The sequence below is a fragment of the Gouania willdenowi genome, chromosome 21 (assembly GCF_900634775.1).
Source record: "Gouania willdenowi chromosome 21, fGouWil2.1, whole genome shotgun sequence".
In the NCBI taxonomy this organism is placed as follows: Eukaryota; Metazoa; Chordata; class Actinopteri; order Blenniiformes; family Gobiesocidae; genus Gouania; species Gouania willdenowi.
Window position 1 is genome coordinate 19,565,996 of NC_041064.1, and position 26,705 is coordinate 19,592,700.

Genomic DNA, 26,705 nt, shown 5'->3' on the forward strand with positions numbered 1-26,705 from the left:
CATAAATGCATACATTTAGGGCTGCCTAACAATCCTTTAACGCTCCATTATAGAATAACATACAAAAAAATACATCTTACCTTTGATCTTGATTTGACTTTTGACTTGACCTTCTGTCGCCTTTTTAACTTCTTCTTACTCAAAGCCTTTTTCCCCCTGAAAGGACAGAGATCAGTGTTTAGTTACATGCTTTAGTTTGAGCTAGGGCTCGATTTTGTAGATAAAAACAATTTTTTTTTGCAAATTTGAGTTTAAAAAAAAAAAAACACTAACTACATTTTTTTTTTTTTTTTTGCCACCCCTCTTTGTTTACATGTGTTTACCCTTTGAGTAGGCTATATGTGTGCCACAGGCATGTTTAATTTTTTATTCACACTATGATGAGATGCTAAGGGAAGAGCTAATTATTTATTTTTATTGTAATGTTATATGTTATAAAATGTGTAGTTATCTGATTTCTTAATCAGAAAATGTAAGCTACTGTGAAGGCACTGTTGCAGTTTAGCTTAAATCTGGGTTAAAGCTTGATATTGTTGAATGACAGAGCCTCATTTACTTTTTATTTTGGGATTGTTCTATGCATTTTAACTCTTGAGGACAATCACAGCAATAAAGTTGCACTTTTGACAATATATCTGATGTCTGCAGTCAATTTTAAGTGCATTGAAAAAAAAAAGAAATCAAAAATTGAATCGAAACTCGAATATTTCTTTAAAAAAATCTGAGATTTGTCCTTCATGATAGTGGTAGTGTTACTTTAAATCTATTCACTCTTGTAGAGATCACAAGGATCCCATCAAGGTACATTTAGTTTAAAAAATATATTATTTTTGCCTCTGCCAGCTGTTGCAATAGTGAGTTTATTAAGTTAATGGTTTGCGCATTACACTTCAAAATAACACATTTATGTTTTGTTTTCTATTTTACTGCTGATTCATTTTGTTGAAAGAAATTATGCCTACAACGGGTTAAAGAGAACTTTGTTTGAGTTTATTATGATCAGTAACAACCATTATTACATCATATTTCCTAAATTACTGAAGTTAAATAGTAGTAGAAGCACATAATACGACTTACTATAATCCTCATTAATAATTGCAAACAGAGGCTGTAAGACTTAATATCAATCTTTTCTGAAAAGCTGCACATTGTCAAAGCTTTAAACATTAAAGCCGAAGGTAAATTTCCATTCAATACAAATATTTTGTCAATGCTTTTTAAGTTTTGTAGCATTACTTTTACATTGTTAAAGTGATCTACAACCCATCACATGAATGCACTTTAAATAATATAACTGATCTAAAGGTAAAAAAGAAAATGTTGTTAATATTTTGTGTAAAAAATGTCTAGATTCATTTATATCATTGTTTAAAGCTGCTGCTGTCCCAATAATAATTTTTTTTAGATATGAATTTGCCGCTTGAAACTTTGTTTTCATCTCCACAGTAAACACTCCACTTGTTGACATTTTCGCGCATTGCATTGTGGGATATGGAGTCCCATAAACAGATGCATAATAGTGTTTTTACTTTATTTTTAACGTGATTTCTTGTTTTTCTGTACCAGACAATGAGAACAGTGATTAGCTTGACACAATTTAAACTTAATATCATATTGGGAAAAAAAAAGCTTCTGTATTGCTTTGACAGGTTGCTTTTTGGTAACGTAATAAATAATGTGGTCACTTGTGACTTAGTACAAACTGAAATAGTGAAAAATCTCTCCTCCCTTCTACAAGTTTACATGGCGTGTTCTGTTCATTGTATCTTGGCCTTACAAATTGTTGAAATGTCATTACAAGTGACGTCCTTCACGCACTGCCTTTACAGTAACACTGTTCAAGAGGATATAGAATGTTTCACTAGACACTTTTTCTCACCTCACTACATCTGGTGCGTAAGGAAAATGGAAACAGTGGGTAGAAGGACTGCTTTGAGATACTGTGCAGATTTGATTGGCTGACGGGATAATGTGGGGCGCTATGAAGGCCAGAATCAAAGAACGCCAATAAACATGAACACATACAAAAAAAAAGGTAATTTTTGTCGCTCAATAAGTGGAGAGAAGAAGAATGTGTTTCCAAATTTTATTCTATTTGTTATTCTTTACTGTATTTGGTAAATAATAAGTAAAGATTAAAAAAACTAAAATGAGCAACACTTGCGAACGACGACTGTGTTTTAATGTTAATGTTTAGGTATCAGTGCGATATTACATTTGGCAATTGCTCACAATTTCTTTTTAAATGTTGAGTCGTATCTAATATTTTCAATTTATATTCTTTGTTATGTTTTCACCTATTTTGTTAGAATCAAAGATGTTCCCTGTATGCCCATTAAATAATTCATACATAAACTAAATGACATGTTTTAAGAAAATAAAACAGCCTGGTGAGAAAAAATGTGTGTTAAATTGTCTACAGCCTCGGTTACCAAAGTGGGGTACGAGTACCCCCAGGGGTACACAAATTGTCATAGGGAAAATGAAATGAACTGAAAATTTAAAATAATGACAACATTAGAAACTAGAATGAAAATAGAGCATGTTATTGCTAATGCTATTACGAGGCTAATGGTGGGTGAATGCTAATGCTAGGTTATTGTTATTGCAAGGCTAATGCTAGGTTAATGTTGATGCTGAGCGAATGCTATTGCTAGGCTAATACTAGGTTAAAGCTAATGCTAGGGCAATGTTATTGTTTGGCTAATGCTAATGCAAGGTTAATTCTATTGCTAGGTTAATGCTAATGCTAGGCTAATTCCATTGCTAGGTTAATGCTAATGCTAGGTTATTGTAATTGCTAGGCTAATTCTAGGTTAATGTTAATGCTAAGCTAATGCTATTGCTTGGCAAATGGTCGGTTAAAGCTAATGCTTGATCAATGTTAATGTTAGGCTAATGCTAATCCTAGGTTAATGGTTATGCTAGTTAATGCTATTGCTATGTTAAAGCTAATACTAAGTCGATTTTAATGCTAGGCTAATGATGATGCTAGGCTAATGCTATTGCTATGCTAATGTTAATGCTAGGCCAATGCTAATCATAGGTTACTGTTATTGCTAGGCTAATGCTAGGTTAATGTTAATTCTAAGTTAATGCTATTGCTAGGCTAATCCTAGGTTAAAGCTAATGCTAGGTCCATGGTAATGTTAGGCTAATGTTAAAGCTAGGCTAATTCTATCAATATGTTAATGGTAATGCTTGGTTAATGCTATTGCTCGACCAATGATAATGGAATATTAAAGCTAATACTAGGTCAATTTCAATGCAAGGCTAATGCTATTGTGTTATTGCCATTGCTAAGCAAATGCTAGATAATGCTAATGCAGTGCAACTGGGCCAGCACTTGCATCCTCACTTGCATTTTCTTCAGGAAATGCAAATATTCTGATTATTAATATTATATATTATTCCTCAACAGGATAGGTAAAATGTAGGGCTGTATATGACATCACATTATTATGTTTTTTTAAGTGTGCAGGAGTAGGGGGTACGTGGTTTCAGGTTAAATGTCTGAAGGGTACATGACTGTGAAAAGGTCTATAGTTTTTCTTATAGAAGTCATTGTATGGCCTCGCAATAAACACAGACTTCAGCAGCGAGCTGTAGCTCAAGTCGGGCATTGTGCGTGGGAGCAGGGGGATAACAACAGAGTTTGTGAGGGAGGATGTAGGATGATCCAGCTACTGAGCCTCCCACCGCGCTGACAAGAATGACGTAACTGTATTCTTCGCCTATGCCTGAAAAGCACATGAGTTCATCCTCCTGCCAACACACCCTAACCCAAACCAGCGTAGTCTTTCAAGCTCATTTTGTGAGTCAACAGCTGTATTCTACTGTGTATCTTTTTACACGCTGTACTCAACATTACAACAAGTCTTTGTCAGATGTTTCTGAGAGTTTGTTTATATAAACTAGGAAAGTACTGATGTTTTTTTTAGCTAGAGAAGCTGCACACTCATGATCCAAGCTAATGCTAATATGAAATGTTAATAAGGGATTTTAATTATCAAATTATTCTGATAAACAGCTATTTATGAAGGCAATCTTAATATGGAAAAACTGAATTGCCAACAGAAAGATGTTGACTTATTTTTTTTACATTAAGGTTTTTTACTGTGGGAAACTCAAAGGCTCCAGAGCAGTGTTTTGGATCGATTCGTTTGGCTGTTAACTGGTGACTCGCTTTGGCTAATTGGTTTTTCCTAGAAGTGGCATTGCGAGATGCAGATGAGTATAACGGTGGTTCTTTGTGTGCAATCTGCATCAAGATTACAGTTACTAACAGTGAGGATGCATATTTTAATGCTGTTAAGAATAATGAATAAATACGCAGCTTATGTCTGTATGTTATGTAATAGGTTCTGCATTAGCTATTATCTAGGAAACCATACACTGAACTCTTGTCTCCTGATTGAGGAGAATCCCTCAATATCTGACAGACCCCCTTTTTATTTTCCTTTTCACTTTTGTTGCATTATGTATGTACGGTTATATAGGTATAACATTTGATAGATGTAAAAAAAAAATAAAAAAAAAAATAAAATGGTGTGTATAATAAATAGTTGACGGATTATGATACACAAGATAAATTATATGCTGTAAATGAATGACGTGTGTCTTTGTTTGAAAATATTGTATACAAGGGAAAACTGTTTTTTGAAATGTTTCTATATTGTTATATCTCCTAAATTAATAAACCTATTTATTTATTTTTAAAGAGGAAATATCTGACAGAACCTTGTTTGATTGAAATAGATGTCTGATGTTCTAATATTAAAGTGCAATTCTTTCAGAAGAAAGTTTGCATGTTCTCCCTGTGTATGTTTTTTTTCCCAAGTTTTACGCCTTTCTTTCATACATTTTAATAAAGGGCATATATTCTGGTAAACAACCCAAAACCCCAGTCTGAATAAGTACGCAATGAAAATGCATAGATAAAATGTTAACAATAGCATACGACCACAGCGTAAATCTGCAATAGTGGTGTGAAAAAATGGCAAAAGCCCTATATTAGACATGTGTCTACTATTTCTATTGAGATGATTTAAGTTGAGTTTTGTTCCTGCTTCTTGTCACTGCAAATAGCTTATGAACCCATGTCCAAAATCCACAGCAATGCGAATATTTTGTAAATGACGCATGTAAATTTGTCTCATCTTAATACAATAATCAGTCAATAAACCAGGGATGCTAAACTTATCATAATGTAGGACCTCCAGTGTTTTTTTTGAGATTTTAATGACTATGCTATTACAAAAATGACACAAAAAACATATAAATTGAAATAAAGATTAAAATCTGTGTAATTTTACCTAGTTTTATACTACCAGTGCAGTGTCCGTCGGAAGTATGTGTTCATGTGGGAGCTTAAGTTGAGTGGTCAATTATGGCCAAATGAGTATGTGTTTGAAGGTTGGATGTACAATAAGGTGTACATACTCTGAAGTGTTATAAAGGGGTATATTTGCAGGTGCAAAGCAGAACAAAGTGTGCAATTTCCCTTGTTTAATTCTACAGGACATGCGCATGATGAATTGTTAAATAAAGTTTGTATCAATGCAGCGGTTTAGGTAAATGACTCCAAAATAATAGATGCACACACTTGGGGTATGTGGAAGCCGTTGACAAAGTTTCAGGTCAAACAGACACCGCGTTGGGGAGATATTCGCTCCACAAACACACTAACACACACGCATGCAGACCTTTCTTGCTTTTATAGGTAGATACAAGTGCATATTACAACTTCTTACTACTTTCCATACTTGTTTATACAACTTGTAAAGTTCAACCATGCCACAGTGAATTTTATGATGGACCTTCTCTGGCCCGAAGGATATGTTTGACACTCATATGTTAAACTGACCCACACAATGGTGACAGCTCAAGTAACCCTGAAATAATATAGCTACGTGCACAGTTATAGGGCAACAAACAGACTTCAATAAAGAAAAAAACGTTCAGGTCGTCCTCGCCAAAAACTGGCCATCGTTTAAATGGACGTAATAAATAGTACAGTAAGATCACTTGTATATTTTTTAAACGAGTCATTATTTTAGTGTTGAGCCCTGGGGTGTCAAAAATACAGCATGACGGTGAAAACCACACCAGTGAGAGGGTCCAATCCAGTCAGTCAGGGATTGAATCACAAAGTTTTAAAATGGGAGTCAATAGTTATTATCAGGTTTAATGGATTTGTTATATGATGCTGCATGAATATATATCATTACACGTCAATATTGTTCATAATTATTTTGTTTACTAAGTCACAGTTCAATCCAATACTAATATAATGAATCAAATGTTTTGGTTTTTTTTTTGTTTCGTTTTTCTTTAAACCTTTCTTTTGGTGTTATATGGCGTTAAATAAAATGCAACAATTTTGTTGATTGATGTTTGCAGAAATCTGGTTTTACACACAAAAAGACAATTGAAAAGTAATTAAATGTTGTAGAGGGTTAATAAAAAATAAAAAAATAAATAAAAACAGAATAAAATACTTTTGTTTGTATAATGTTGGGGGGGAAATTATATTATTCTGACATAATACGGCCAAATTGAAATGTTTACTTATGGTAAAGTTGAAAAGCATTGCAAGTTTGATTTGTTTACTACAGAAAGCAGAGTTTAGAATATTTTGTTTCCTCTTGAATCATGATCTAATCTAAAGCTTGTGTTGTTGTTTTCTCAATATAAAAAAAATAATTATAATTAAATTTGAATTTTATTTTGAACGCAATACGAAAGTTTGACCATTAATTAGACCAGTGTCTTGATCGATCACAAATCAACACGGAAACTGTTTGTTCTACAACACTAGGGTACAAACCTGTAGACTGACGTAACGTTAGCTTAAATGGCTCCCTTAAGCTAAGGAAGTCCCGAGCAAATTTGAGACATTGCTCGCTATTTTTGCTCTATTTCTACAAAATCATGTGGACGTAACACCGTTTGTAAAGCAGTTCATTGAAGTACTTATATAGGTATGAATTGGCGTGTTGGTGTTGACAGACGCACCGCTGAGAAAGGGTTAACGTTAGCTGACGACCATTAGCTTCGTTAGCCCTGCGGATGACAGACATGTCGCTATCTGTTTTTGCTCATAAGCCACTCACCTTCCTTGATTTATCCCCTGCTCTTTATCGTTGATGGCTGTGGTGTAAATCCGCCTGTATCTCTCCGCCAGGGCCCGTCCTGAGAGTAGAAGCTGATACCGAGTCCGACAGTCCGATTGGGCTCCGGGCGTTGGGCACGAACCCATACCGGAACCGAGGCTGCACAGGTCGCCTCCAGCTCCAGAAACAACCCTGACACCGAGCCCCATGGACGGCGACAGGGAGGGCAGGATCCCTCCGCCGGCGGCCGCTGCCGCAGCAGCACACATCATCGTTTTGCAGAACAATACATATAGATCACACAAACACAGAGCTCAGCCGGGCGATACGAGGCCATCGGCCATAATCCACACGTCAACGAACCCCAGTCACATCATCTGTCCGCTCCCAGCACCAGAAACAGCACGATTACCATCCACACAGCTCAATTATATGAACGCAATCCGTAGCTGGTCTGGTCTGATGGTGCAGCTACAGCAGCGGTAGGGGACACAGATCCGGTCAACACGGCGCTCCGAAACAAGACAGTGGATGTTCTCAAGCCATAGCCGACAAAAGCTCGGAGATGATCAAAACAGGTCCGTGTGATCTCCAACAATCACCGCGTCGTGTTTCATTCGCCCCTTGATTGCTTCTTGACCCCGGAGAGGCAGCACCCTCAGTCGGGCTGCCATCTTAGCTCCATCATCCCTCCCCTCCCTGCAGGAGCCCTGCGTCGCTTGCATGCCGGGATATTTTCATAGTTAACCCAGAGAGAGACGGACATTCATTCATTTGATTACTTACCTTTCTCTCTCTAAATATATATTATATATATGGTCTTACCCAACTGTGTTTGTTAAACACAACATAGCTTCAACATGTGCGTGTCGTCATTGTGACGTCATGCTGATAAAATAGTTTGTGCAATAGCCTAAGCTGCACAAACAATGTGTTGACACCCAAGAAGGCATCAGAAACTTCTCACATGGACAGTTGGTGTGCACACTTAAGTAGATAATGCAGATTGAGATCTTGGGAAAACTTTTTATAAGTCCAAATAACCAACCCCACCCCCCCACACCCAAAAAAACAAAAACAACAACAAATGGGGAGAAAACACACACACATATATATATATATATATATATATATATATATATATATATATATATATATATATATATATATATATATATATATATATTTCTTATTATTATTATTCTGGAAAACACATTTATACGCGTAATGGTAGTAGAAAGACTCCTTGCTTAATGTTAACCAACTTAAAAATGTCTTAATTTGGCAGATTAAGTGGTCCAAACTCTTTCATGGCCAAATCAAATAGTTAATTTATTATAAGCTTCATTGTCCAAGCTCTCAAAATGTACAATGCTAAGCCTATTACTCAAATAATGTCATTAACAAAAGCAGATGATTTAAGAGCCAAAATTTGTAATAGCCAGGAAAAAAAAAATATTTGTTCAACAAAGATTGAACGCTACTAATGGAGTAAACAGCCATGATCTTCAAAATGGCTTGTTTGGGATGATATCTGCCTAAAATCTATATGAAAGAGCGAAGACCTGCTTGTTTATCTGCTTTAGAATTAAGACCCTAAAATGGTAAAATTATTATTATTATTATTATTATTATAATAATAATAATAATAATAATAATAATAATAATAATAATAATAATAATGATGATAATAATAATAATAATGTAAAAAATAAAGATGTGCTTCAGAGATTGAAGATGTTGACTATCACAGTCTAAATCTATGGCAGCATGACTATAAAAAGCCATTTTAGGCTCAGAAACAGAGAGGAAATGGACATTCTCCTGGGAGCAGCAGCAGATACACAGGGAGAGATTTTGCTTGACTTCATGTGAGTTGTGTTTTTTATTTTTTTTTTAATTTGAACTGGAGATGGAAATAATTCCTATTTTTGAGTGTTATTGTGTTGTAGGTTAAGGGCAGTGGTTCTTAAACTGTGGAGCCTGACATCATGCCCCTCATTTTTTTTTTTTTTTTTTTTCATCAATTATTATTATTACGTCATAATTACTCTTCTAAAATATGTGATTGCACATTTTATGTATTTTTATGAGTTTTGCAGATGATTAGTCAAAATGTTGACCTTTTCCAGATAAGGTTACATTTTACTAAAATTTTGTTGGAATGGGAGTCTGAATTTTTTTTCCAACCACTGCTTTAGAGTATTATTTAGGCAATGGGTGATTGCTCTACGTGTAGTGCAGAATGTCTTTTACATGTTGCAGCCTCCTCCCCTAACAAGCCCTGGTGTTTAAGTCCAGTATATGGAGTCCAAAGATAGAACATAAGCCTTATATTTCATATTCTAACTTTATCAGCCTTTTTTTTTATTTAGCAAAGGGCCCGTAGTCATTTTGTTCCAGGAATCCCAGCATGAAGTGAACCCCACTATTGGATTGTGCTTTAAAAATACTGGAAACTGACTGAGATCATTTTCAGATCTGTTAAATCAAAACTGAGACTTTAGGCTGAAACCATATCTTGCACTTACTTTTTTCTTTTTTAATTGCCTCAATTTAAAATGATTTATTGCTTATGTTTAACTACATATTTTATTTATTACTCTTTTTTAAAAAAAATCAATGGAATCTTCCTGGTTATATAAAAAATAAAATAAAAAGGGCGTTAAAAGCTAAAATCATACATTTCACATTGACAAATCAGTGCAGTTGGCAGTGTAGGGCAAAACACAGGTAAACATGAAGCATGCAGGTGCATGTTCTTGTGAAATGAGTGACATAAGCACATTTTATGGCAATACTTGACATGAAGAGAGAGAAAGAAAAGACACTTCAAACACATTTGAATGAATGCAAATCATTGTATAAGGTTCAATTTGCTAACTGTCCAAATATACATTATTAAAGGAGATGCGTATACGTGCATGAGGGTTTGCCTTTGCATTTACTGATGGAAAAAGAGGGGCGAGAACGAGAGACATATCCACATGATTTAGTGCTGCTTTATTGGCTGCCATGCTGTGTTATGGCCCAATGACAGGAGAGGGCTCGGCCCACACTCTCTGCTCATAGCAACCCAGCAAAACATGCAGAGAGGCAGGCAGCATCACAGGATTAGCAACGCCACCATGTATCAGTGCTGATACAGTAGCCAACCGTCAGAGTGGATCGTGTGAAATAAATAACAGTGTCAGCTCGGGAGGTTTTCAAGTGGAAAATCAAATGAAGAAAATCAATGTTCACAGTGAGTGAAGAGAGGAGAGTTCAGGTATTTAGGCCAACATGAAGCGTGTACGCAGGCAACAAAGCATGAGACAAACCATTACTACTGTAATAAAGTCATAATAATCATTTATGTTCATGTACATAATCATTTGTTCATGTACATAAATACATACTATTTAATTTAAATGTTCACCTGCACTACTTATCACTGCACTACAGCACTATTATTATTATTATTATTATTATTATTATTATTATTATTATTATTATTATTATTATTATCTTGTTATATTATTTTATTCAGTTTTGCAAATATTAGCCTTTAACAACTGTATATATTTATGTTTATATTTTTTCTAGTTGATTGCTATTATTCAATGTTTACATTGTTAGACAGAGCACGGTTCACCAAGTCAAATTCCTCGTGTGTATAACATACATTACATGGTTAATAAAGTTGATTCTGATTATCTCACCTAATATAGAGATCATAAAAGAGAAACTTTGAGGTTGAACTGTAAATTCACACATTATAGCACATGCATGCATGTGGCCGATACAGTGTGATATAATAATAATAATAATAATTATTATTATTATTATCATCATTTTCATCATCTGCTTAATTCCTGTGTTTTATTCTGAAATATTTTGTTTTAGCTTACACACATTTACATTGAATCCTGAATTCCTGGGTTGATAGAACATGTTTTGTTTTGTTAGATCCATCGTAAATACAAGATGTGACACAGTATTACATTGAACTATAATAATAATACAAACACACACAAACATTTTGATCTGGGAAATTATAAGCAGAAAATTTTTAAAGGCAAACTAATAACGACAATAGAAGGAGTCGCATTGGAGACACAGTGCTATTAGTAAAGTGTTGTTTTAAAAGCATAAACATTACAAAAAAGAAGTATCCTATGGACTTTTATTCTTATATTCTTAGTGATTCAAATGTTTTTGTATAAATTAAAGCTCCTGGAAATGTATTCCTTCACACAGGGAGATTAACGTTGGAATTATGAAGAAATCTATGATTCTTTTCCTATAACCAAGAATTCAAATCAAAACATTATTAATACAACTTGTTAATATACTGTAAACCTGACAATAACAAGTTTTCCTAACTAAATATAAATGAATTTGTTCTAGACATGAAGATAAAATGCCTAAAGTCTAATTCTAGACAAACTTGCTTCAGGTCCAAATTTGAAATGTAAAACATCAGTTTGACTAAATAATGGGCGTGCATTAGATTTTTATTTTATTTTTTTATGCAACAATGTAACCTCTATGGTGTGAAATAAAATACTCCAGCAGTTGTCTCTGGTATGAATATTTTCATTGTTGGTTTTGGCTCACATGCTGTAATTCACTGTAGTGACTTTCAAAATCATGAATACCTCTATTATTCTTCAAGAATCAAACAGGTCCATCTTGAAGCTAAGTTAGTGTTTCACTCACAAAAAAAAAAAAAAAGTGTTTCACTCTAGATATTTATTATTATTATTATTAATTATTATTATTATTATTATTATTTGTAATTCATGTTGTTAATATCAAGTAATGGCAAATGTGCCATAAAAATGCTTTGTAACTCATATCCATTTTCAGTGTTGGTTATTTTTGGTAATATATTACAGTAATATATTCCTTTTTGAAGTAACTCAATAGTAGTGTAACTCATTACAAAAGTGAAAAGTGGTAATATATTACTTGTTACAATTAAAGTAACTCAAGTTACATGCATATTAAATTTAAGTGCATATTTGCTTTGTTTTCTCACTGTTTGCAATTATTTGAAGGGAAAAAAAGCTGATTATTATAGTAAAATACAACTTATGAGGAACAAAAACAAACAGAAGTATTGGAAACAAAACTTAGACTTAGTTGTTATTCGAACACTATCAGTGTGATATAATTAGTGTTCTGGACCAAAAGTAACTCAAAGTAGTGTAACTCAGTTACATTTTAAAACACAATAATATTGTAATACAAATACATTACATGTTTATCCCAGTAACTATTAATATAAATATATTACACGTTTAGAGTAACTTACCCAACACTGCTCATTTTCTACTAACTGAAAAAAAATAAAAATAAATTTTACTAGTGTTGCATTTTTATTTGAAACGATTTGGCGCCATCTAGTGTTCAGACACTACACAGGCACGTGCAGTGACGCGAAAATCTCTGAAAATGTGAATTATTAAATTAAAAAAATAAAATAAAATTGAATTTATTATTTTGTAATTGTTCGAAAGAATTCCCTGAAATTAATTTTTGGCCTGTTTTTTTTTTTTTTTGGTAAATAAATATTTCTCATTTAAATATGTGAAGGGTCATTGCAGGGCTGTGTGCATTCTTCATATTCAGCCTCTGTGACAAGGGGAATGTTTGTCCATCAGTTTGATGTTGTCACACCCGGCTCTACTATGCACCTTCCATTCCTGAGATTAGCAGTGTTTGTCACACCCTACGATAAAACTCTGATGTACAGACAACCATGTTTGAACTCTATTACTGAGGTTGTATGAGTAAAGCTTGGTGAGTGAGACTTGCATAATGTTAACCCTTCATAAAACTATGTTTCAAGTGTTAGTATTCTGAGAGAATGAGTGTACAAACTGGAATATCATGATATTTAATGAATATACCCTTTTTTTTTTAGTGGAGAAAAACTCAGTTATTTGTAGACTGGGATGTTTCCAGGATTAGTCATCACAGGAGACTTGTATATCTAGAATGGAACAGGTAATTGCCACTTTACAACTCAGACTGAATGATGATCAGTTACAGAAACTTCAATCTGCTGAAAAACTCTGACATCTAGTAAAGTTGGGAGGGTGAAATCTGACTTATCAAAACTAAACAAAGAGGGATTTCTTTCATGTCAGAATGAGCTTGCGCACTTTCTTCTTTTTAATGTGAATGATTCAGCTTTACCATTCATTTTGCATGTTTTAAAGCAGCGATTCACAACTGGTGGATCGGGACCCAAAAGTGAGTCATGGACAGCTGGTCTTAAATGTCTCTCATGTTGGACTTTTCTTTTGACAGGCATGCGTGGGAAATATATAGATTTATGCTTTAAAAAAGATTATGTGTGTGTGTGTGTGTGTGTGTGTGTGCGTGTGCGTGTGTGTGTTTTCAACAGCTGTTTTTGAAAAACGAAATTTGGTTGGTTGAATTCTTAAAAAGAAACGAAGTGTCTATAGTTGCGGACCCGGCCCTCAAACAAACCTGACTATAGTTCCGTTGTCACGGTCTGAGTTTACCGCCGTACTGAGATTATAACCCTAACCCTAACATAATCCAATAAACAAATATTGGAAGTGACGAATTCCACTTCTGACGTATTTTTTTTTCTTCATTTGAATATGTTTAAAACGGCAAATTCCACCTTTAAAAATACATATGAGAAAAAAGAAACATTTCAGGGCATTTCCTGGGTTTGGGTTAGGGCTAAAATAAAACTGACAGAACTATAGCTAGAAAAACACGGGTCCGGCAGTTACAGGGACGGGTTCGGCAGTGACAGAACCACCGGTATTCGGCTTACTGCGCGTGCGGACGCATGAACACAGGAAGTGCCGGAGCTATAGTCAGGTTTGTCCAATATCTGGATCCGGACCAATAGCAACAGCCTAAAAAAAAGTGGGTTGAAATTTAATGACGTGGTAAAATGTGGGTCCCAGGGTGAGACCAGTTGAGAACCCCTGTTTTAAGGCAGCAAATAATGATGTTATATTGTTAAGTTTCCTCTTGCAGTATTGCTGTTTTTGTCTTTTGAATTTCACATGATGAATTTATTTGAAGTGAAGTGAATGTATAATTTGCCTTGTGCTTTAGCTGAACCAAGAGACTGTTGAGAACACTTATCAGTTAAATACTGGCAGTGGCTATCCGTACGGTTGCTTTATCAATATACCGACATTCTATCCGTACGCAGCGTCCCTATTTGGCCAGTTTAGGTCACGCGATAGGTCAGTCATTGGCCAGTTTAGGTCACGTGACTATGACATAAACCTAACCCTAAACCTAACCCTAACCCTAAGACGCTACGTACTTGTACTTAACCGTACCAATAGGGGTTGTCCGTACGGCAACAGCACAAATAGACCCTTTCTTAAATATTTCAGGCCTATTTCTCATTGGACATTTTCATTATAGCTAAAATATGTTTATAGATCGAGTCTATGGAGTAAATGGAGAAATATCAGCGAGGTGTGCGTTTTTGTCAAACTGTCTTGAGAAGTACAGTAGCTTCCAGCAGTAACTCAGCAGAAAAAGATAAGGGTGTGTACCCCAACTTGCACCTTTGTACTGTTTCTCCTGACCAACCATTAGCACATGTAACTTTTATATTTGCACTGTATCAGCTGTTGCCCTTTAACCACTGACAGAATCTAACTCAACAGGTCGGCCTCTAGTCTACTGCACCCATCAGTTAACCTGCAGTTCCTTGAGCTCTCCACCCAATTCCATGTCGTTTACCCTACACGCATGCACACACAGTGAACAATAATGATTGTGAATGGTGATGATTGATGTGCAAATATGCAATGACACACTCAGAGAAGGAGAGAGAGAGAGAGAAATGTGTGAAACCACACCTTTGGGTGGCCCTGCAGGTGTCCTTTAAAAAGCAGTGGGAAGGACAAAGGCGTCGCTTACAGTGAAAGGAGTCAGACAGCTGTGTTTAAACACAGTGATTTAAGCCATACCAACAAGTCAGGGAGGAATTCTGTAAAGGTACGTATTGAAGCTTCATTTTCTCTTCTGTGGTAGCAGATTCGACTTAGATATAGGAGAAAAAAAAGCATTTATATGAAAAAAACAAACACTATCTCCAGGTATAAATGTCCAATTTTTTATAGACTGATGTAATTGCATTGTGTATTGAACAACACAGATTTCAGTTTAATGTCTTACTTACTGTGTTAAAGCTGTGTTTTTTTTTTGCTTTTAAAATTGTAAATATAACCAACATAGTTTGAAACTGGTTTTAATGAATGGTGTATTGTTGAACTGCTGTGTAGTTATGGACTAGGAGTTGCTGGGAAAAAAAAAAAAAAACGTATTTGCTTTTTCAACTCTTTTTTTAAGATATAAATACTTTTATGTGTGTGTGTGTGTGTGTGTGTGTGAATTCCAAGTAGTTTTGGATCCATTGAGTTACTGAACATACAGTATCTGCTGTAAGTGGAGGTGGCCCGTAGTTGAAAGGGCACGGTCGTGATCATCAATGTCTAATGGCATGTTACCGGTACACCTCTCTGTTTTGCTGACAAATATGTGTTTGGAGAAGGTGTGTTCTAGAGCAGGTGGGTGTGTATCCATGTGGGGGAGGGAGAGATCAGGACTAACCAGTTAGGCAATTAATCACTGAAACCAGTTGGTGTTTCTACTTGATGTGATGCTGGCAACACAATAATTTTGACAGTAATTACAAACTCATCATGTGTTAGTTGACGTATGGCTGAATGAAATACCTTCCTTTTTTTTTTTTTTTTTTTACCCAAAATGACCCCAGCAACAATTTACATTAAATCCTGTAATATTTGAAAATAAATACGTTTAATGTATGGAAATCGTAATAATCTCTAATCTCTTGTCTTTTTTATCCCTCCAGGAGGTGCAAAATGAGCAAATATAGTTGTGAGTATCTATATATCATTCATTGATCTATAAGGGAGAGAAAGAGAATGTAAGATGCAATGGTTTATTTATTTATTTACTTATTATTCATTCATCAACCATTTATTTATAGGCAGTGGCTCTCTGTACGGTTGCCGTATCAATATACTGACATTCTATCCGTACGCAGCGCTCCGCATTGGCCAGTTTAGGTCACGTGACTAAGACTAAACCTTAGGTCACGTGACTCAGACTAAACCTTAGGTCACATGACTAATACTAAACCTAATCGTAAACCTAACCCTAACCCTAAAAATTGTTGCGATATAGGGTTATAACCTAACTCTAACCCTAACCCTAACCCTAAGACGCTACGTATGTGTACTTCCGTAAACGTACCACTAGCATTAGGGGTTGTCCGTATGGCAATCGTACAAATACACTTTCTTATATTATATTCTTTCCTTCATTCATTCATGGCAGTGGCAATCCGTACAATTGCCTAATCAATATACCGACATTCTATTCGTACGCAGCGTCCCTCATTGGCCAGTTTAGGTCACTTGACTAAGACTGAACCTAACTGTAAACCTAACCCTAACCCTAAAAATTGTTGCGATATAGGGTTATAACCTAAACCTAACCCTAACCCTAAGACGCTACGTACGTGCACTTCGGTAAACGTACCAATTGCACCGGGGGTTGTCCCATATGGCAACCGTACAAATAGACACTTTCTTATTTATATTATATTCTTTCCTTCATTCATTCATGGCAGTGGCTATCCGTACAATTGCCTTATCAATATACCGACATTCTATCTGTACGCAACGCCCCTCATTGGCCAGTTTAGGTCACGTGACTAAGACTAAACCTAACCCTAATCCTAAAAATTGTTGGGGTTATAATCTTAACCCTAAACCTAAACCTAAACCTAACCCTAAGAAGCTACGTACGTGTACTTTGATAAACGTACCAATAGCATCGAGGGTTGTCAGTTCACAACCGTACAAATAGACACTGTCTTCATTCACTCCTTCATTCATCAATTACTTATTAATTTATTTGTTGATGTTCATAAAAGAACCAGAATAATTCAATTAAATACCTTTACTTAAACCATTCTTAGAGAGAAAAGGTCTTTAGCTACAGAGTAGAGTAGATATTAGAAAAGACTCTGACAACCTTTGCCTGACATTTGTGGTGGATGATTGTCAGCCTTTCCCAAGGTAATCCACTGAGGACTGATAAGAGATAATTATTATACTGTAATAAATGACAGTAGACGCCCCCGAGGAACTGAAAAACACACTGAAAAACACACTGAAAAACACATGTGACCATGTTGACCCGAAGGACATTTGTTTTTAGAGGAAAAGCCCATTTCCATGATATTATTTGATGATATGACAATACATTTATTATATGTATATAAGATGCTAAGTTTTTATCAGACAATCTTGTAAATATTTGCTTGAAGATAAATTGATGCTGTAAAGTTCAAATTCTTGTTGTCCTGTGTTTGTAGCCCGGGCCAGAACAGGTTTCCTTGGAGACGGTAGCTGGATCAAAAGGGCTGATGACGAGGATGAAGATATTGAGTGAGTGCATGTGTCAAAAATGAAGTGTGATGAATGCCGCTGTGTCAAGTGCTGAAACAAGGGAGCGGCAATAGGCTTCTGAGGATTTAAATCGTTCTTTTCATACCTCTAAGTGTTCCAGGTTTTATTTACATTTTTTGGTGTATATATGTATATATTTTTTTCTTTCTATAGTCGAGACCCAAATTTTGCGAAAACTGTTCTGAGCCACGCACCTCCTGGGAGTGCCTCAAGGTAAATGTTTAGCATGCATTTCTTATTTCTTCTCAAATCTGAAACAGCGGTAAACTTCATTTAAAAAAGCCCAATGGTTAGTTTATTGTACAAGCATGGTTAGCATTTTCTTTTAACAATACAACAACTTATCAGTGTGCGTTTATTTCCTTCTAGCACCAGCACTACTGTCTCCAAAGATGGCAAAACTACCACCACCACTGAGACGACCACTATTAGGTAGGAAGCTGTTCAAATAGCCCTGCATTTCCTCTACAAAAGGTGTTTTTCATTTTAATAATTCCATTTGTTGTTATCACTTTCAGGTCAGGTGTGAAACAGTCGAGCAGGACTGAGACGTTCACCCAGCGGGTCCTGTCCTCCAGCAAAGAGTAAAATACTTCATTAATCATTATATTATGTTACATCAATCATTTACTGTGACGTAACATTTGTCTTTTTTTTTTTTTAACTATGACAAGGTACGTCTTGTATTAACTGTGCCTTGAACAGGCATTTACACACACAATTACAGGATAGTTAAAGCAGGTTTCACAACTGCACGCAGTGTTTAGTGGCACAGAACACACACCCTGATAAAATATGACTTATTCCATCTGATCTTTTTTCCATCTTTTTTTTAAATTTATTTATTTTTAATTTTAAGCATTTTAATTAAAACTGAAGAAATAAAATACATCATAAAACAGTTTTTTTAACTGCACAACTATTTGAGATACTTTCAATATCGCAACACACAAATGTATATTTATAGCAAATAGTGTAAACTGTACTCACATCAAATGTAAAAGTAAATGCCAAATAATAATGAATAGATGATAGCAAAAACTCCTGCAGCCACTGACATTTCTACACTGGGACATTAAAAAGAGTTGAAGAAGCACCTATCTGTCGACCGTGTTTAAAAATAACTTTTACTGACAACATCATTTGCAGTATTTCTACATCCAGACAGCTCGTTATTTTTATATTTCATAAAGAGAAAAATGCTTTCCCCGAACAAAGACCTAATTTAGTTCCACTTGAAAAAACAAAGTGAATGAGCTGTGAACACGCATATATGTTTACTTTTTGCCACTTATTGACTTTTTAAATTCCAATGATAAAATAAAGGCCTGTAAACTTCAAACAAATCCTATTTATTTGAAACATATACACTGTAACTATCTGAGATGAACCATCATCAAACTAAATACTCAACTAAAAACTGTATTTATATCTTCCTATAATACAATATAAAAACAATAAGGAAACAAAATAAAAAATAACAACCCCCACCAGATTGGTTATCATTATAACTCACAACCTTTTACTAAATGTCCTAAATCTAAGAACTTAGATGTATACATAAGAAAATATTAACACATCAGAATATAAAATTACTGTCTTAAACGGTTTCTAAGAAAAGTTGTCCCCTTTGAAGATACCTCGAACAGAGTAAAAACAAAACAAGGGCAATAGCGCCGGAAAAAATATTTGCGCACTTTTCATTTTCGAACTCCATCAAGGTATTGATACCCTGAAGTCACACACCGACTGTGGTTATCTTATCTTAAACGGTTTGGTTTCTAAAAGCTGTCCCCTTTGAAGATACCTCGAACATAGTAAAGAAAAACGGAACAAGGGCAATAACTCCGAAAAAAATCATTCCGCTCTTCTCATTTTCAAACTCCATCAAGGTATTCATACCCTGAAGCCACACAAAAATGTGGTTATCCTATCTTAAACATTTTCTGAGAAAAGCTGCCTCCTTTGAAGATACCTTGAACGGAGTAAAAAAAAATGACACAAGGGCAAAAACTCTGGAAAAAATAATTACGCACCTCTCATTTTCGAACTCCATCAAGGTATTCATACCCTAAAGCCACACACCGACTGTGGTTATCTTATCTTAAACGTTTGGTTTCCAAGAAAAGCTGTCCCCTTTGAAGATACCTCGAACATAGTAAAGAAAAACGGAACAAGGGCAATAACTCCAGAAAAAATCATTCCGCTCTTCTCATTTTCAAACTCCATCAAGGTATTCATACCCTGAAGCCACACGCCGAATTTGGTTATCCTATTTTAAACAGTTTGGAGAGATGAATGGATGGATGGATAACATCTTTGAGTAGCCTTTTGCCATGGATATTCATTTCTCATTCGTTTCTACCTTTGTCCTCTAGGCCGCAATACTCATCCTACACACCTAAAACAACTGAAGTCGCCAGGAGATCTGTCACCAGCACCAAAGAGTGAGACGGATTGACAGCATTCAATTCTAGTCAAGTTAAACTTTACCACAACTAATGTTTAATTATACCTATATATGCTTACCTACAGTGCAGAGGACCATCTGTTTGACACCCTCGTCCAATCGCCCACCAGGAAAAATTACTCACCCACAGACAGGTGACTATTGTCTTATTGGTTATCTCAGCAAACAAAGAGAAAAAGCCTGTTTATTGAAGTTTTGTCTGGGTTTTTTTTTTTTTTTTTTTTTTTTTCTGCAGTAAAACATCTGTGATCACATCTGAGACGGTGACTTCAAAAACCAGTGGAGACGCACAGTGAGTCTGGGGAAAGCACCAGGGAAACTATTAAGAGATAAGATAAGATAAGATAAGATAAGATAAGATAAGATAAGATAAGATAAGATAAGATAAGATAAAACTTTATTGATTACCCAATGGGGAAAATTTAAATGTTGCAGCAGCTCCAAAAAAACAGGGAAGCAGGAAATATAACAGCATCAAACAATAATTAAATAAAAGAAGAAAAAAATACAATAGAAATAAATAATACAAGGCGTAAACACTATGTACACTTTCACTTGTGGATCACACACTAGACATAAACATAAACACTATGTACACTTATGTACATAGTGTGGAAAGACAGATCAGAAAGAAACAAACAAAGTGAGCATTAATGAGATTAATAATTGTTTATACCAGGATACAGTAATGTTATTAGTATTGTTATTATCATTGAATGAATGTATCTTGACAGATTTTCAGCATAATTTTGAACATTTCACTTTTAATAACAGACATTTATGTCCATTGTTAGGACTTTGATTTTAAATGCAATCAAAAACAGAATACTGTCTAATAGTTCTTACATGTTTGTTCTGCTTATCTGTGGTGATTTGACCTTTTTAAAACTCCTGCTCATTCTAACCTTTGTGAAATTGTCTTCTTGCAGTGCTGAGGATCAACTCTATGACCGACTTATTCCAAAATCGATCAAAGATGAAGCCTCTAGTGGGTATGGAGACACTCAGAAAAGCACAGCGATTTAAAACAAACAGGGAATACTTTATTTCTTGCTAATTTGTACAATTTATTTCTGTTATTACACCTATAGTGTAAATACATATCAGAAAGGCTATGCAAATCTATAGAATTATGATCTAAAAATCACAGAAGAAACTGTAAAAAAAAATGCATCCTGGATATATTTATATTTTGTATACAAACTTGTCAATCATTTCTAGTGCAATTTGTTGTCGAATAGAAAAAAACCTAAAATATAACATTTTGATCAGTATTTATTTATGTATTCTAAACTAGTTCTGTCATTGCAGGAGGAAATCTGTGTCCAGTGTTGAGACTATCTCAGTGAGAAGCACCTCCATTGGGTGAGTCAATGAGGAATTTGCCTGAAGACATAAGTGTTTGTTTACTATTTACTAGTAGAGATGTTTTTAACAAGTAGGTTGGGACCTAAAAGTGGGACACAGTTTTGGTTTGGGGGCATATGCCACGGAAAAATAAAGAAAAGAAAATGTGCATTAAACTTTATTGAAGAGGATCAAGTTGTATATTTTTTTCTTATTTAATTACATTTTTGAATACTATTAATAAATTGCAAACTTCACCTTGTGTCCCCTAACAAGCACTTTTAGTTTTTAACTACACGAAAAACAATATATAATAAAAATATAATATATAATATAATATAAATGCAACAGAAGTTTACCACTTCTTTATAAATGTTGACCTGCTGTTTTATTCTGACTCTGATCTAAATTCAATATATTTATCATTACTCACATCAGGTTTAGTTTCTACCACCATTTTACATATGTATGGTGTTTTCTTTACAGGGCTGATGATGATTTTGACTCCTATCGAACCAAATCTCTTTCATCAGATCGAACATCTTCCCTCACCAGGTGACATCAACTCATTCCACTCAATGAGACCTGGTTTTAATGCAGACTTTCTTTACCAGTGTTTCTCAAATGGGGGTACGCAATGGCATTACAGGGGGTACTTAAGAGAGAGAGTGGAAATTAACAAATAAAGTGTCTGGAAAGGATAAAAACTTTTGAAATAAATCTATTCAGGAGCCACTAAATCAGTAATATATCAAACTTATGCAATATTTTTGTAAGGCTCTGATCTTGTGATTGCAAAATGTAATGCACATTGATTGGTCTGTACGAACAGAGAGACTGAATGTTTGTTTAATGCGGGTTAAACATTTATTCCACTTTTCTTACATTTTCTGTTTGGTTGTTTTAGAGGAGAAAGTCCAACGATGAGTTCAAAGACTTCCATCCGCAAGTAAATATACACATCCTTGTAAACATGTTCACTCCTCTCCCTGTTGCACAGTCTGATCTACTGTATCCTCTTCATTGTTCTGTATCTGCGTTTTGCATGAATGCTGTGGAATAACATGGATCAGTTTGGGCGTAATTCATGCACTTGTGTATTATAAAAAGAATAACCATGAAGCAGAAATATAAATCCATTAATAATGCTGTTACGCCGTTTTAAAGCCTTTCTGCTCTTCCCTTTCATTTGCGTCACAGCTACAGCTCTTACACTGAAGAGTCTCCTGTCACCACCACCACCTCCTACACCATCAGCAGCAGCAAGTCCAGGTATCCCATTATCATAGATTTTACAACTATATGTCACCGTAAAATCACCTTTTCTTATCCTGATCTGCTCTGATTGAACCCTCAGTGACGACTACAACAGTGACCTCAAAAACTACTCCTACTCCTCCAGACCAAACTCCAGGTATGGGACACAGTGCATGATGGGATGCCTTTGTATAGAAGGATTAGGACTATTTTACAACATGAATTGAATCTTTTCACAGCTACGAGTACACCAGTGTAACCAGTCCCTCCTCCTACTCCACATCCACAACAACATACAGGAGCAGCAGGTAAACATTAAATTCTCTAAAACACGTTCATTTATGTTGAAAAACAAAAAGGTTTTATTCGAAATGCTCCAACAGCAGATCCGATGATAGCTTGTCAGATCCAATCTACTCAAATTCCTCAATCAAGAAAAGCTACACCTCCTCTGAAAGGTAAAAAGAAATGTGTAAACCAATCTGCTGTGCTTTGAGATTAAGGTCACGATCATAACATTTACAGCAGAGCTACAGATCACAACCATTAGTCTATCAGTCACTTTCTTACACTTGTTATATATATTTCTTATACATTTATCTCAAACTGTGTCATTATTGTAATCTAAAATCTTGCGAATAAAAACCTCACCTGAGTCGTTCACTTAAGTATATAAATATTTCTAGGTGGATAATAGTCTGATACCCCTGTATCATCTTTCTTTTAAGTTTAGTTGTACACACATATATCCTCTGCCGATACGTTTTCTTTTTTATTGTTGAAAATAAACATGTAGTAATTATGGGAAACCCAATTAATCTTCTTTTTTTTTGTTGATCAAGGGCGGTGCTTGAGAAGGACCTTTGCACCACCTGCCGTAAGCCTTTCACTGGTGATGCCAAGATGGTCCTGGACGACATGAACATCAACTGCCATGCCACCTGTTTCAAAGTGAGCAGGATATATTTGTCATTGTGATAATGTTATTATAAAGATGCATTGTATGTTTTCCTTCCTTCATGTTGTTAAAGTGCTTATTTCCTTCAACAAGTTCTGACGAACTATGGCCGGGCTCGTGTAACGTCTCTGCGCCGAATTCAGTCAAATTACTTTGTTCCACTGAGTAAAACAAATAAAATTGTGCGACGTAAAATCGTAATCTACGTTGATTTGCCTTTGAATCAATATATCACACGACTACGTATGTTCCGATAAATGATAAATGTATATATAATTACCCAGAAATGGGGGTGGGGCTCTTGACACCTGCTCATAGAATATCCATGTCAAATTACAGCCCAATTCAACGAGCATTAACCGAGGAGTAGTCATTTGAAATCGGGGCCCCCGGCGGCCCCCATGATATATCATCTTAAAATCTGGGCTTTCGGGGTGGTGTTTAGCTCAGTGGGTTGAGCACCCGCCCCATGAACGGAGGCTGTAGTTCCTCACCTGCAGCCGGTCCAGGTTCGATTCCCGGCCTGGGACCCTTTGCTGCATGTCATTCCCTGCTCTCTCTGATCCCTTTCCTGTCAAGCAACTGTCATATAAAGGCCACTAGAGCCCAAAAAATTCTAAAAAAAAAAAAAAAAATCTGGGCTTTCGCCTTTAATTGGCCATGTAATGTTATTACATTAATGGAATTTGTCCTCTGCATTTAACTGAAGAGCAGTGCAGTGAGCAGCCATTTTGCGGCTGCTGGGGAGCAGATCGGGGTTAAGGGACTTGCTCAACATCCCACAGTGATAGCCCAGGTGATGGCCCAGGTGAGTCCTTAACCACTAGGCCACCACTCCCCAGATATAGTTCCCTGACCACGATTATGTTCCCATTAATTTGGATATTACCGGAAATGGGAGGTGGGCCCCCGGGCCCCATTTCAAAAAAAGGACTCAGAGCATCTCATCATATTCATTCATAGAGTATTCATACCAAACTGCATTCCGATCTAACAACAACTAACGGAGGAGTAGTCATTTGAAAAATGGGGCCCCCTGGCTCCCCTGTGACACGTACGAGGTAATGGGCCCCATTTATATATTGGCATGTGCCAATGATTCGGTACCACCAACCGTCGTAATATTTGATTCGCAAATAAACGAGAAATCAACTTTCTGTTTTTTTTTCTTTTGGGGTCCCCCAGGCCCTAAATTGAAAATCCGAGCGTCGATGCGTACACATCCATAGATTATACCTTCCAAATTTCAGCCCGAACTGTTCATGAATAACAGAGGAGTAGTGATTTTAACTAGTGTACAGAACAACAAGAAGAAAAACAAAATGAGTGGCGTTTTCAGTCTGGTAGCCCGGCCTAAAAAAGAGCATTAGACTTTATTTTTAGTATGTTCTCTGTTTTTTTTTAATCAATATTTTACAATAACCCACAATCCAGATGTTGTGCAGCTGTGTGTTGTAGATCTCTTGATGGGGTTGTTTGTGTTTTGGCAGTGTGATGTGTGCAACAGCACGCTTGGTAATCTGAAGGCAGGGGACAGCATGTGGGTGTATAGAGGCATGGTGCACTGTGAGAACTGCTTTGAGGTCACCAAAGGTAAGCATACTGTATATATTATATTCCCTTTCTTACACCTTTCAACTATTACGGTCCCACTTTCATCTATTTTGACTTTTATTCAAAAATGTAACTGAATTCTTTTTTTTTTTCCTTCCACCAGCAAAATGGCAACGCTGAAGCTTCACAAGTATTGAAGGATTTATTGTTTTTCTGGGTGTTTTGACAGCGACGTGTTCACTAATGTTTGTTTGGGTGTTTTTAATGAATGATATTTGCATGTTGGATGTGACATTTTTTGATAACAAGCATATCATTAAGAGAGTACATAGTCCACTGTGGCTTTGAGTGTTGTTTTTGACATATCTGTATCTCCAAAATGTTGTTTCTCTGCAGCTTTCATTGGGACTCTGGTGTGTGTGACAAGGGATATATTATTGCATTAAAGGCCGGGGGCTTTGGTGTGTGTGCAATACAGGCAATAAAGTATATTTATTCAAAATCAAAAATAAGCACACGTCTGCTTTCATTATTAATTTTCTTTTTTCTGGGACGACGACGTTGTAATAAAAGAGTTTTTCCAGAACTCCAGCTTTAAACAGTCATAGAATGAAATTAAATTAAAACATCTCCTGTTTTTGTCTCTGGAAAACGTATTCTGGTAGTAGTCGTAGTAATTTAACTTAATTTGAATAATAAAAGTAGTATTCTCAGTATTATTATTGATAAAAATAAGCCTTGGGGTGTGCATTGCCATGAATTTGACGTTATGATTCACGATTTGCAAGACACAATACAATATATCCCGAAACTGTACAATACAATATACATTGTGATATTTGGTGATATCTATAAACACAAATTTCACCTTTACAAGTACAAAATGATTTCTTTTTGTTTTAAACTTGTGAGAACAAGTAAATGGTAACGAACTATATATATTTTTATATTGGTACTTGAATTACAAAGTGCAACTTCCAAAGTAAAATGCATTGCATGTGTTAAATAAAACATGATTAAAAAATTGATATGGACATTTGTTGAATTGATTTGATAATCGCACATTGAAATATCGCGATGTATCGCAAAATGTATTTTTTTCTTACACCCTTACTTTGTACTGGCTTTAAACTATTCATATTTACACTATATACTGTATATCGCTTTTATCGCAATTGTTTTGCTATTGTTTTTCTTTTTTTATTTAATTAACATTGTATTTACATTTTGATATTGAATTATTCATTATCATTATTATGATAGACTTTACTCTACCAGCTATTGAAAATGTTCCCAGTCTATTGTTGTTATTTTATAATAAATAATAATAGAGTTTCACATGTTGAAATTCTTTGTTCAAATTAAAACAACTCCTGTTTGTATTTATGTCTCTGAAAAAGTATTCTAGTAGTAGTAGTAGTAATGATAATGATAATAATTGAACAAAAGTAATAGTAGTCTCAGCATTATTATTATTGATAAAACTAAGTCTTTGTACTAGC

The 26,705-nt window shown here is 35.3% G+C and overlaps 2 protein-coding genes across 19 annotated transcripts in view; one reads left to right on the forward strand and one right to left on the reverse strand.

The window, feature by feature from the left end:
- The window catches only part of mycbp2 (MYC binding protein 2), a 100,448-nt gene extending 92,626 nt beyond the window's left edge, over positions 1–7,822 (reverse strand). For 13 of the 16 annotated variants that reach the window (XM_028436135.1, XM_028436141.1, XM_028436130.1 and 10 more), the window contains exons 1-2: positions 7,116–7,822; positions 81–156 (exon numbers count right to left, since the gene is read on the reverse strand). In XM_028436135.1, coding sequence (XP_028291936.1) covers positions 81–156; positions 7,116–7,387 — 348 coding nt within the window. In that variant the 5' untranslated portion in view covers positions 7,388–7,822. The remainder of the gene's footprint in view (positions 1–80; positions 157–7,115) is intronic. The other 3 variants (XM_028436126.1, XM_028436139.1, XM_028436128.1) reach the window with 1 other exon arrangement.
- Positions 7,823–14,991: 7,169 nt separating this feature from the next.
- scel (sciellin) lies at positions 14,992–25,715 on the forward strand. Of its 3 annotated transcripts, XM_028436827.1 has the most exons (20): positions 14,992–15,110; positions 15,991–16,016; positions 17,524–17,596; positions 17,771–17,830; positions 17,987–18,049; positions 18,136–18,201; positions 19,996–20,064; positions 20,153–20,221; positions 20,323–20,379; positions 21,017–21,079; positions 21,399–21,452; positions 21,921–21,989; positions 22,342–22,383; positions 22,635–22,706; positions 22,792–22,848; positions 22,931–22,999; positions 23,075–23,149; positions 23,534–23,642; positions 25,140–25,242; positions 25,367–25,715. In XM_028436827.1, exons 2-20 carry the CDS (start codon positions 16,001–16,003, stop codon positions 25,381–25,383), a joined length of 1,203 nt encoding a protein of 400 aa, XP_028292628.1. In that variant the 5' UTR covers positions 14,992–15,110; positions 15,991–16,000; the 3' UTR covers positions 25,384–25,715. The 3 variants fall into 3 exon arrangements, with proteins under 3 accessions (XP_028292628.1, XP_028292630.1, XP_028292629.1); XM_028436829.1 differs by lacking the exon at positions 23,075–23,149; XM_028436828.1 differs by lacking the exon at positions 17,771–17,830.
- Positions 25,716–26,705: the final 990 nt, after the last annotated feature.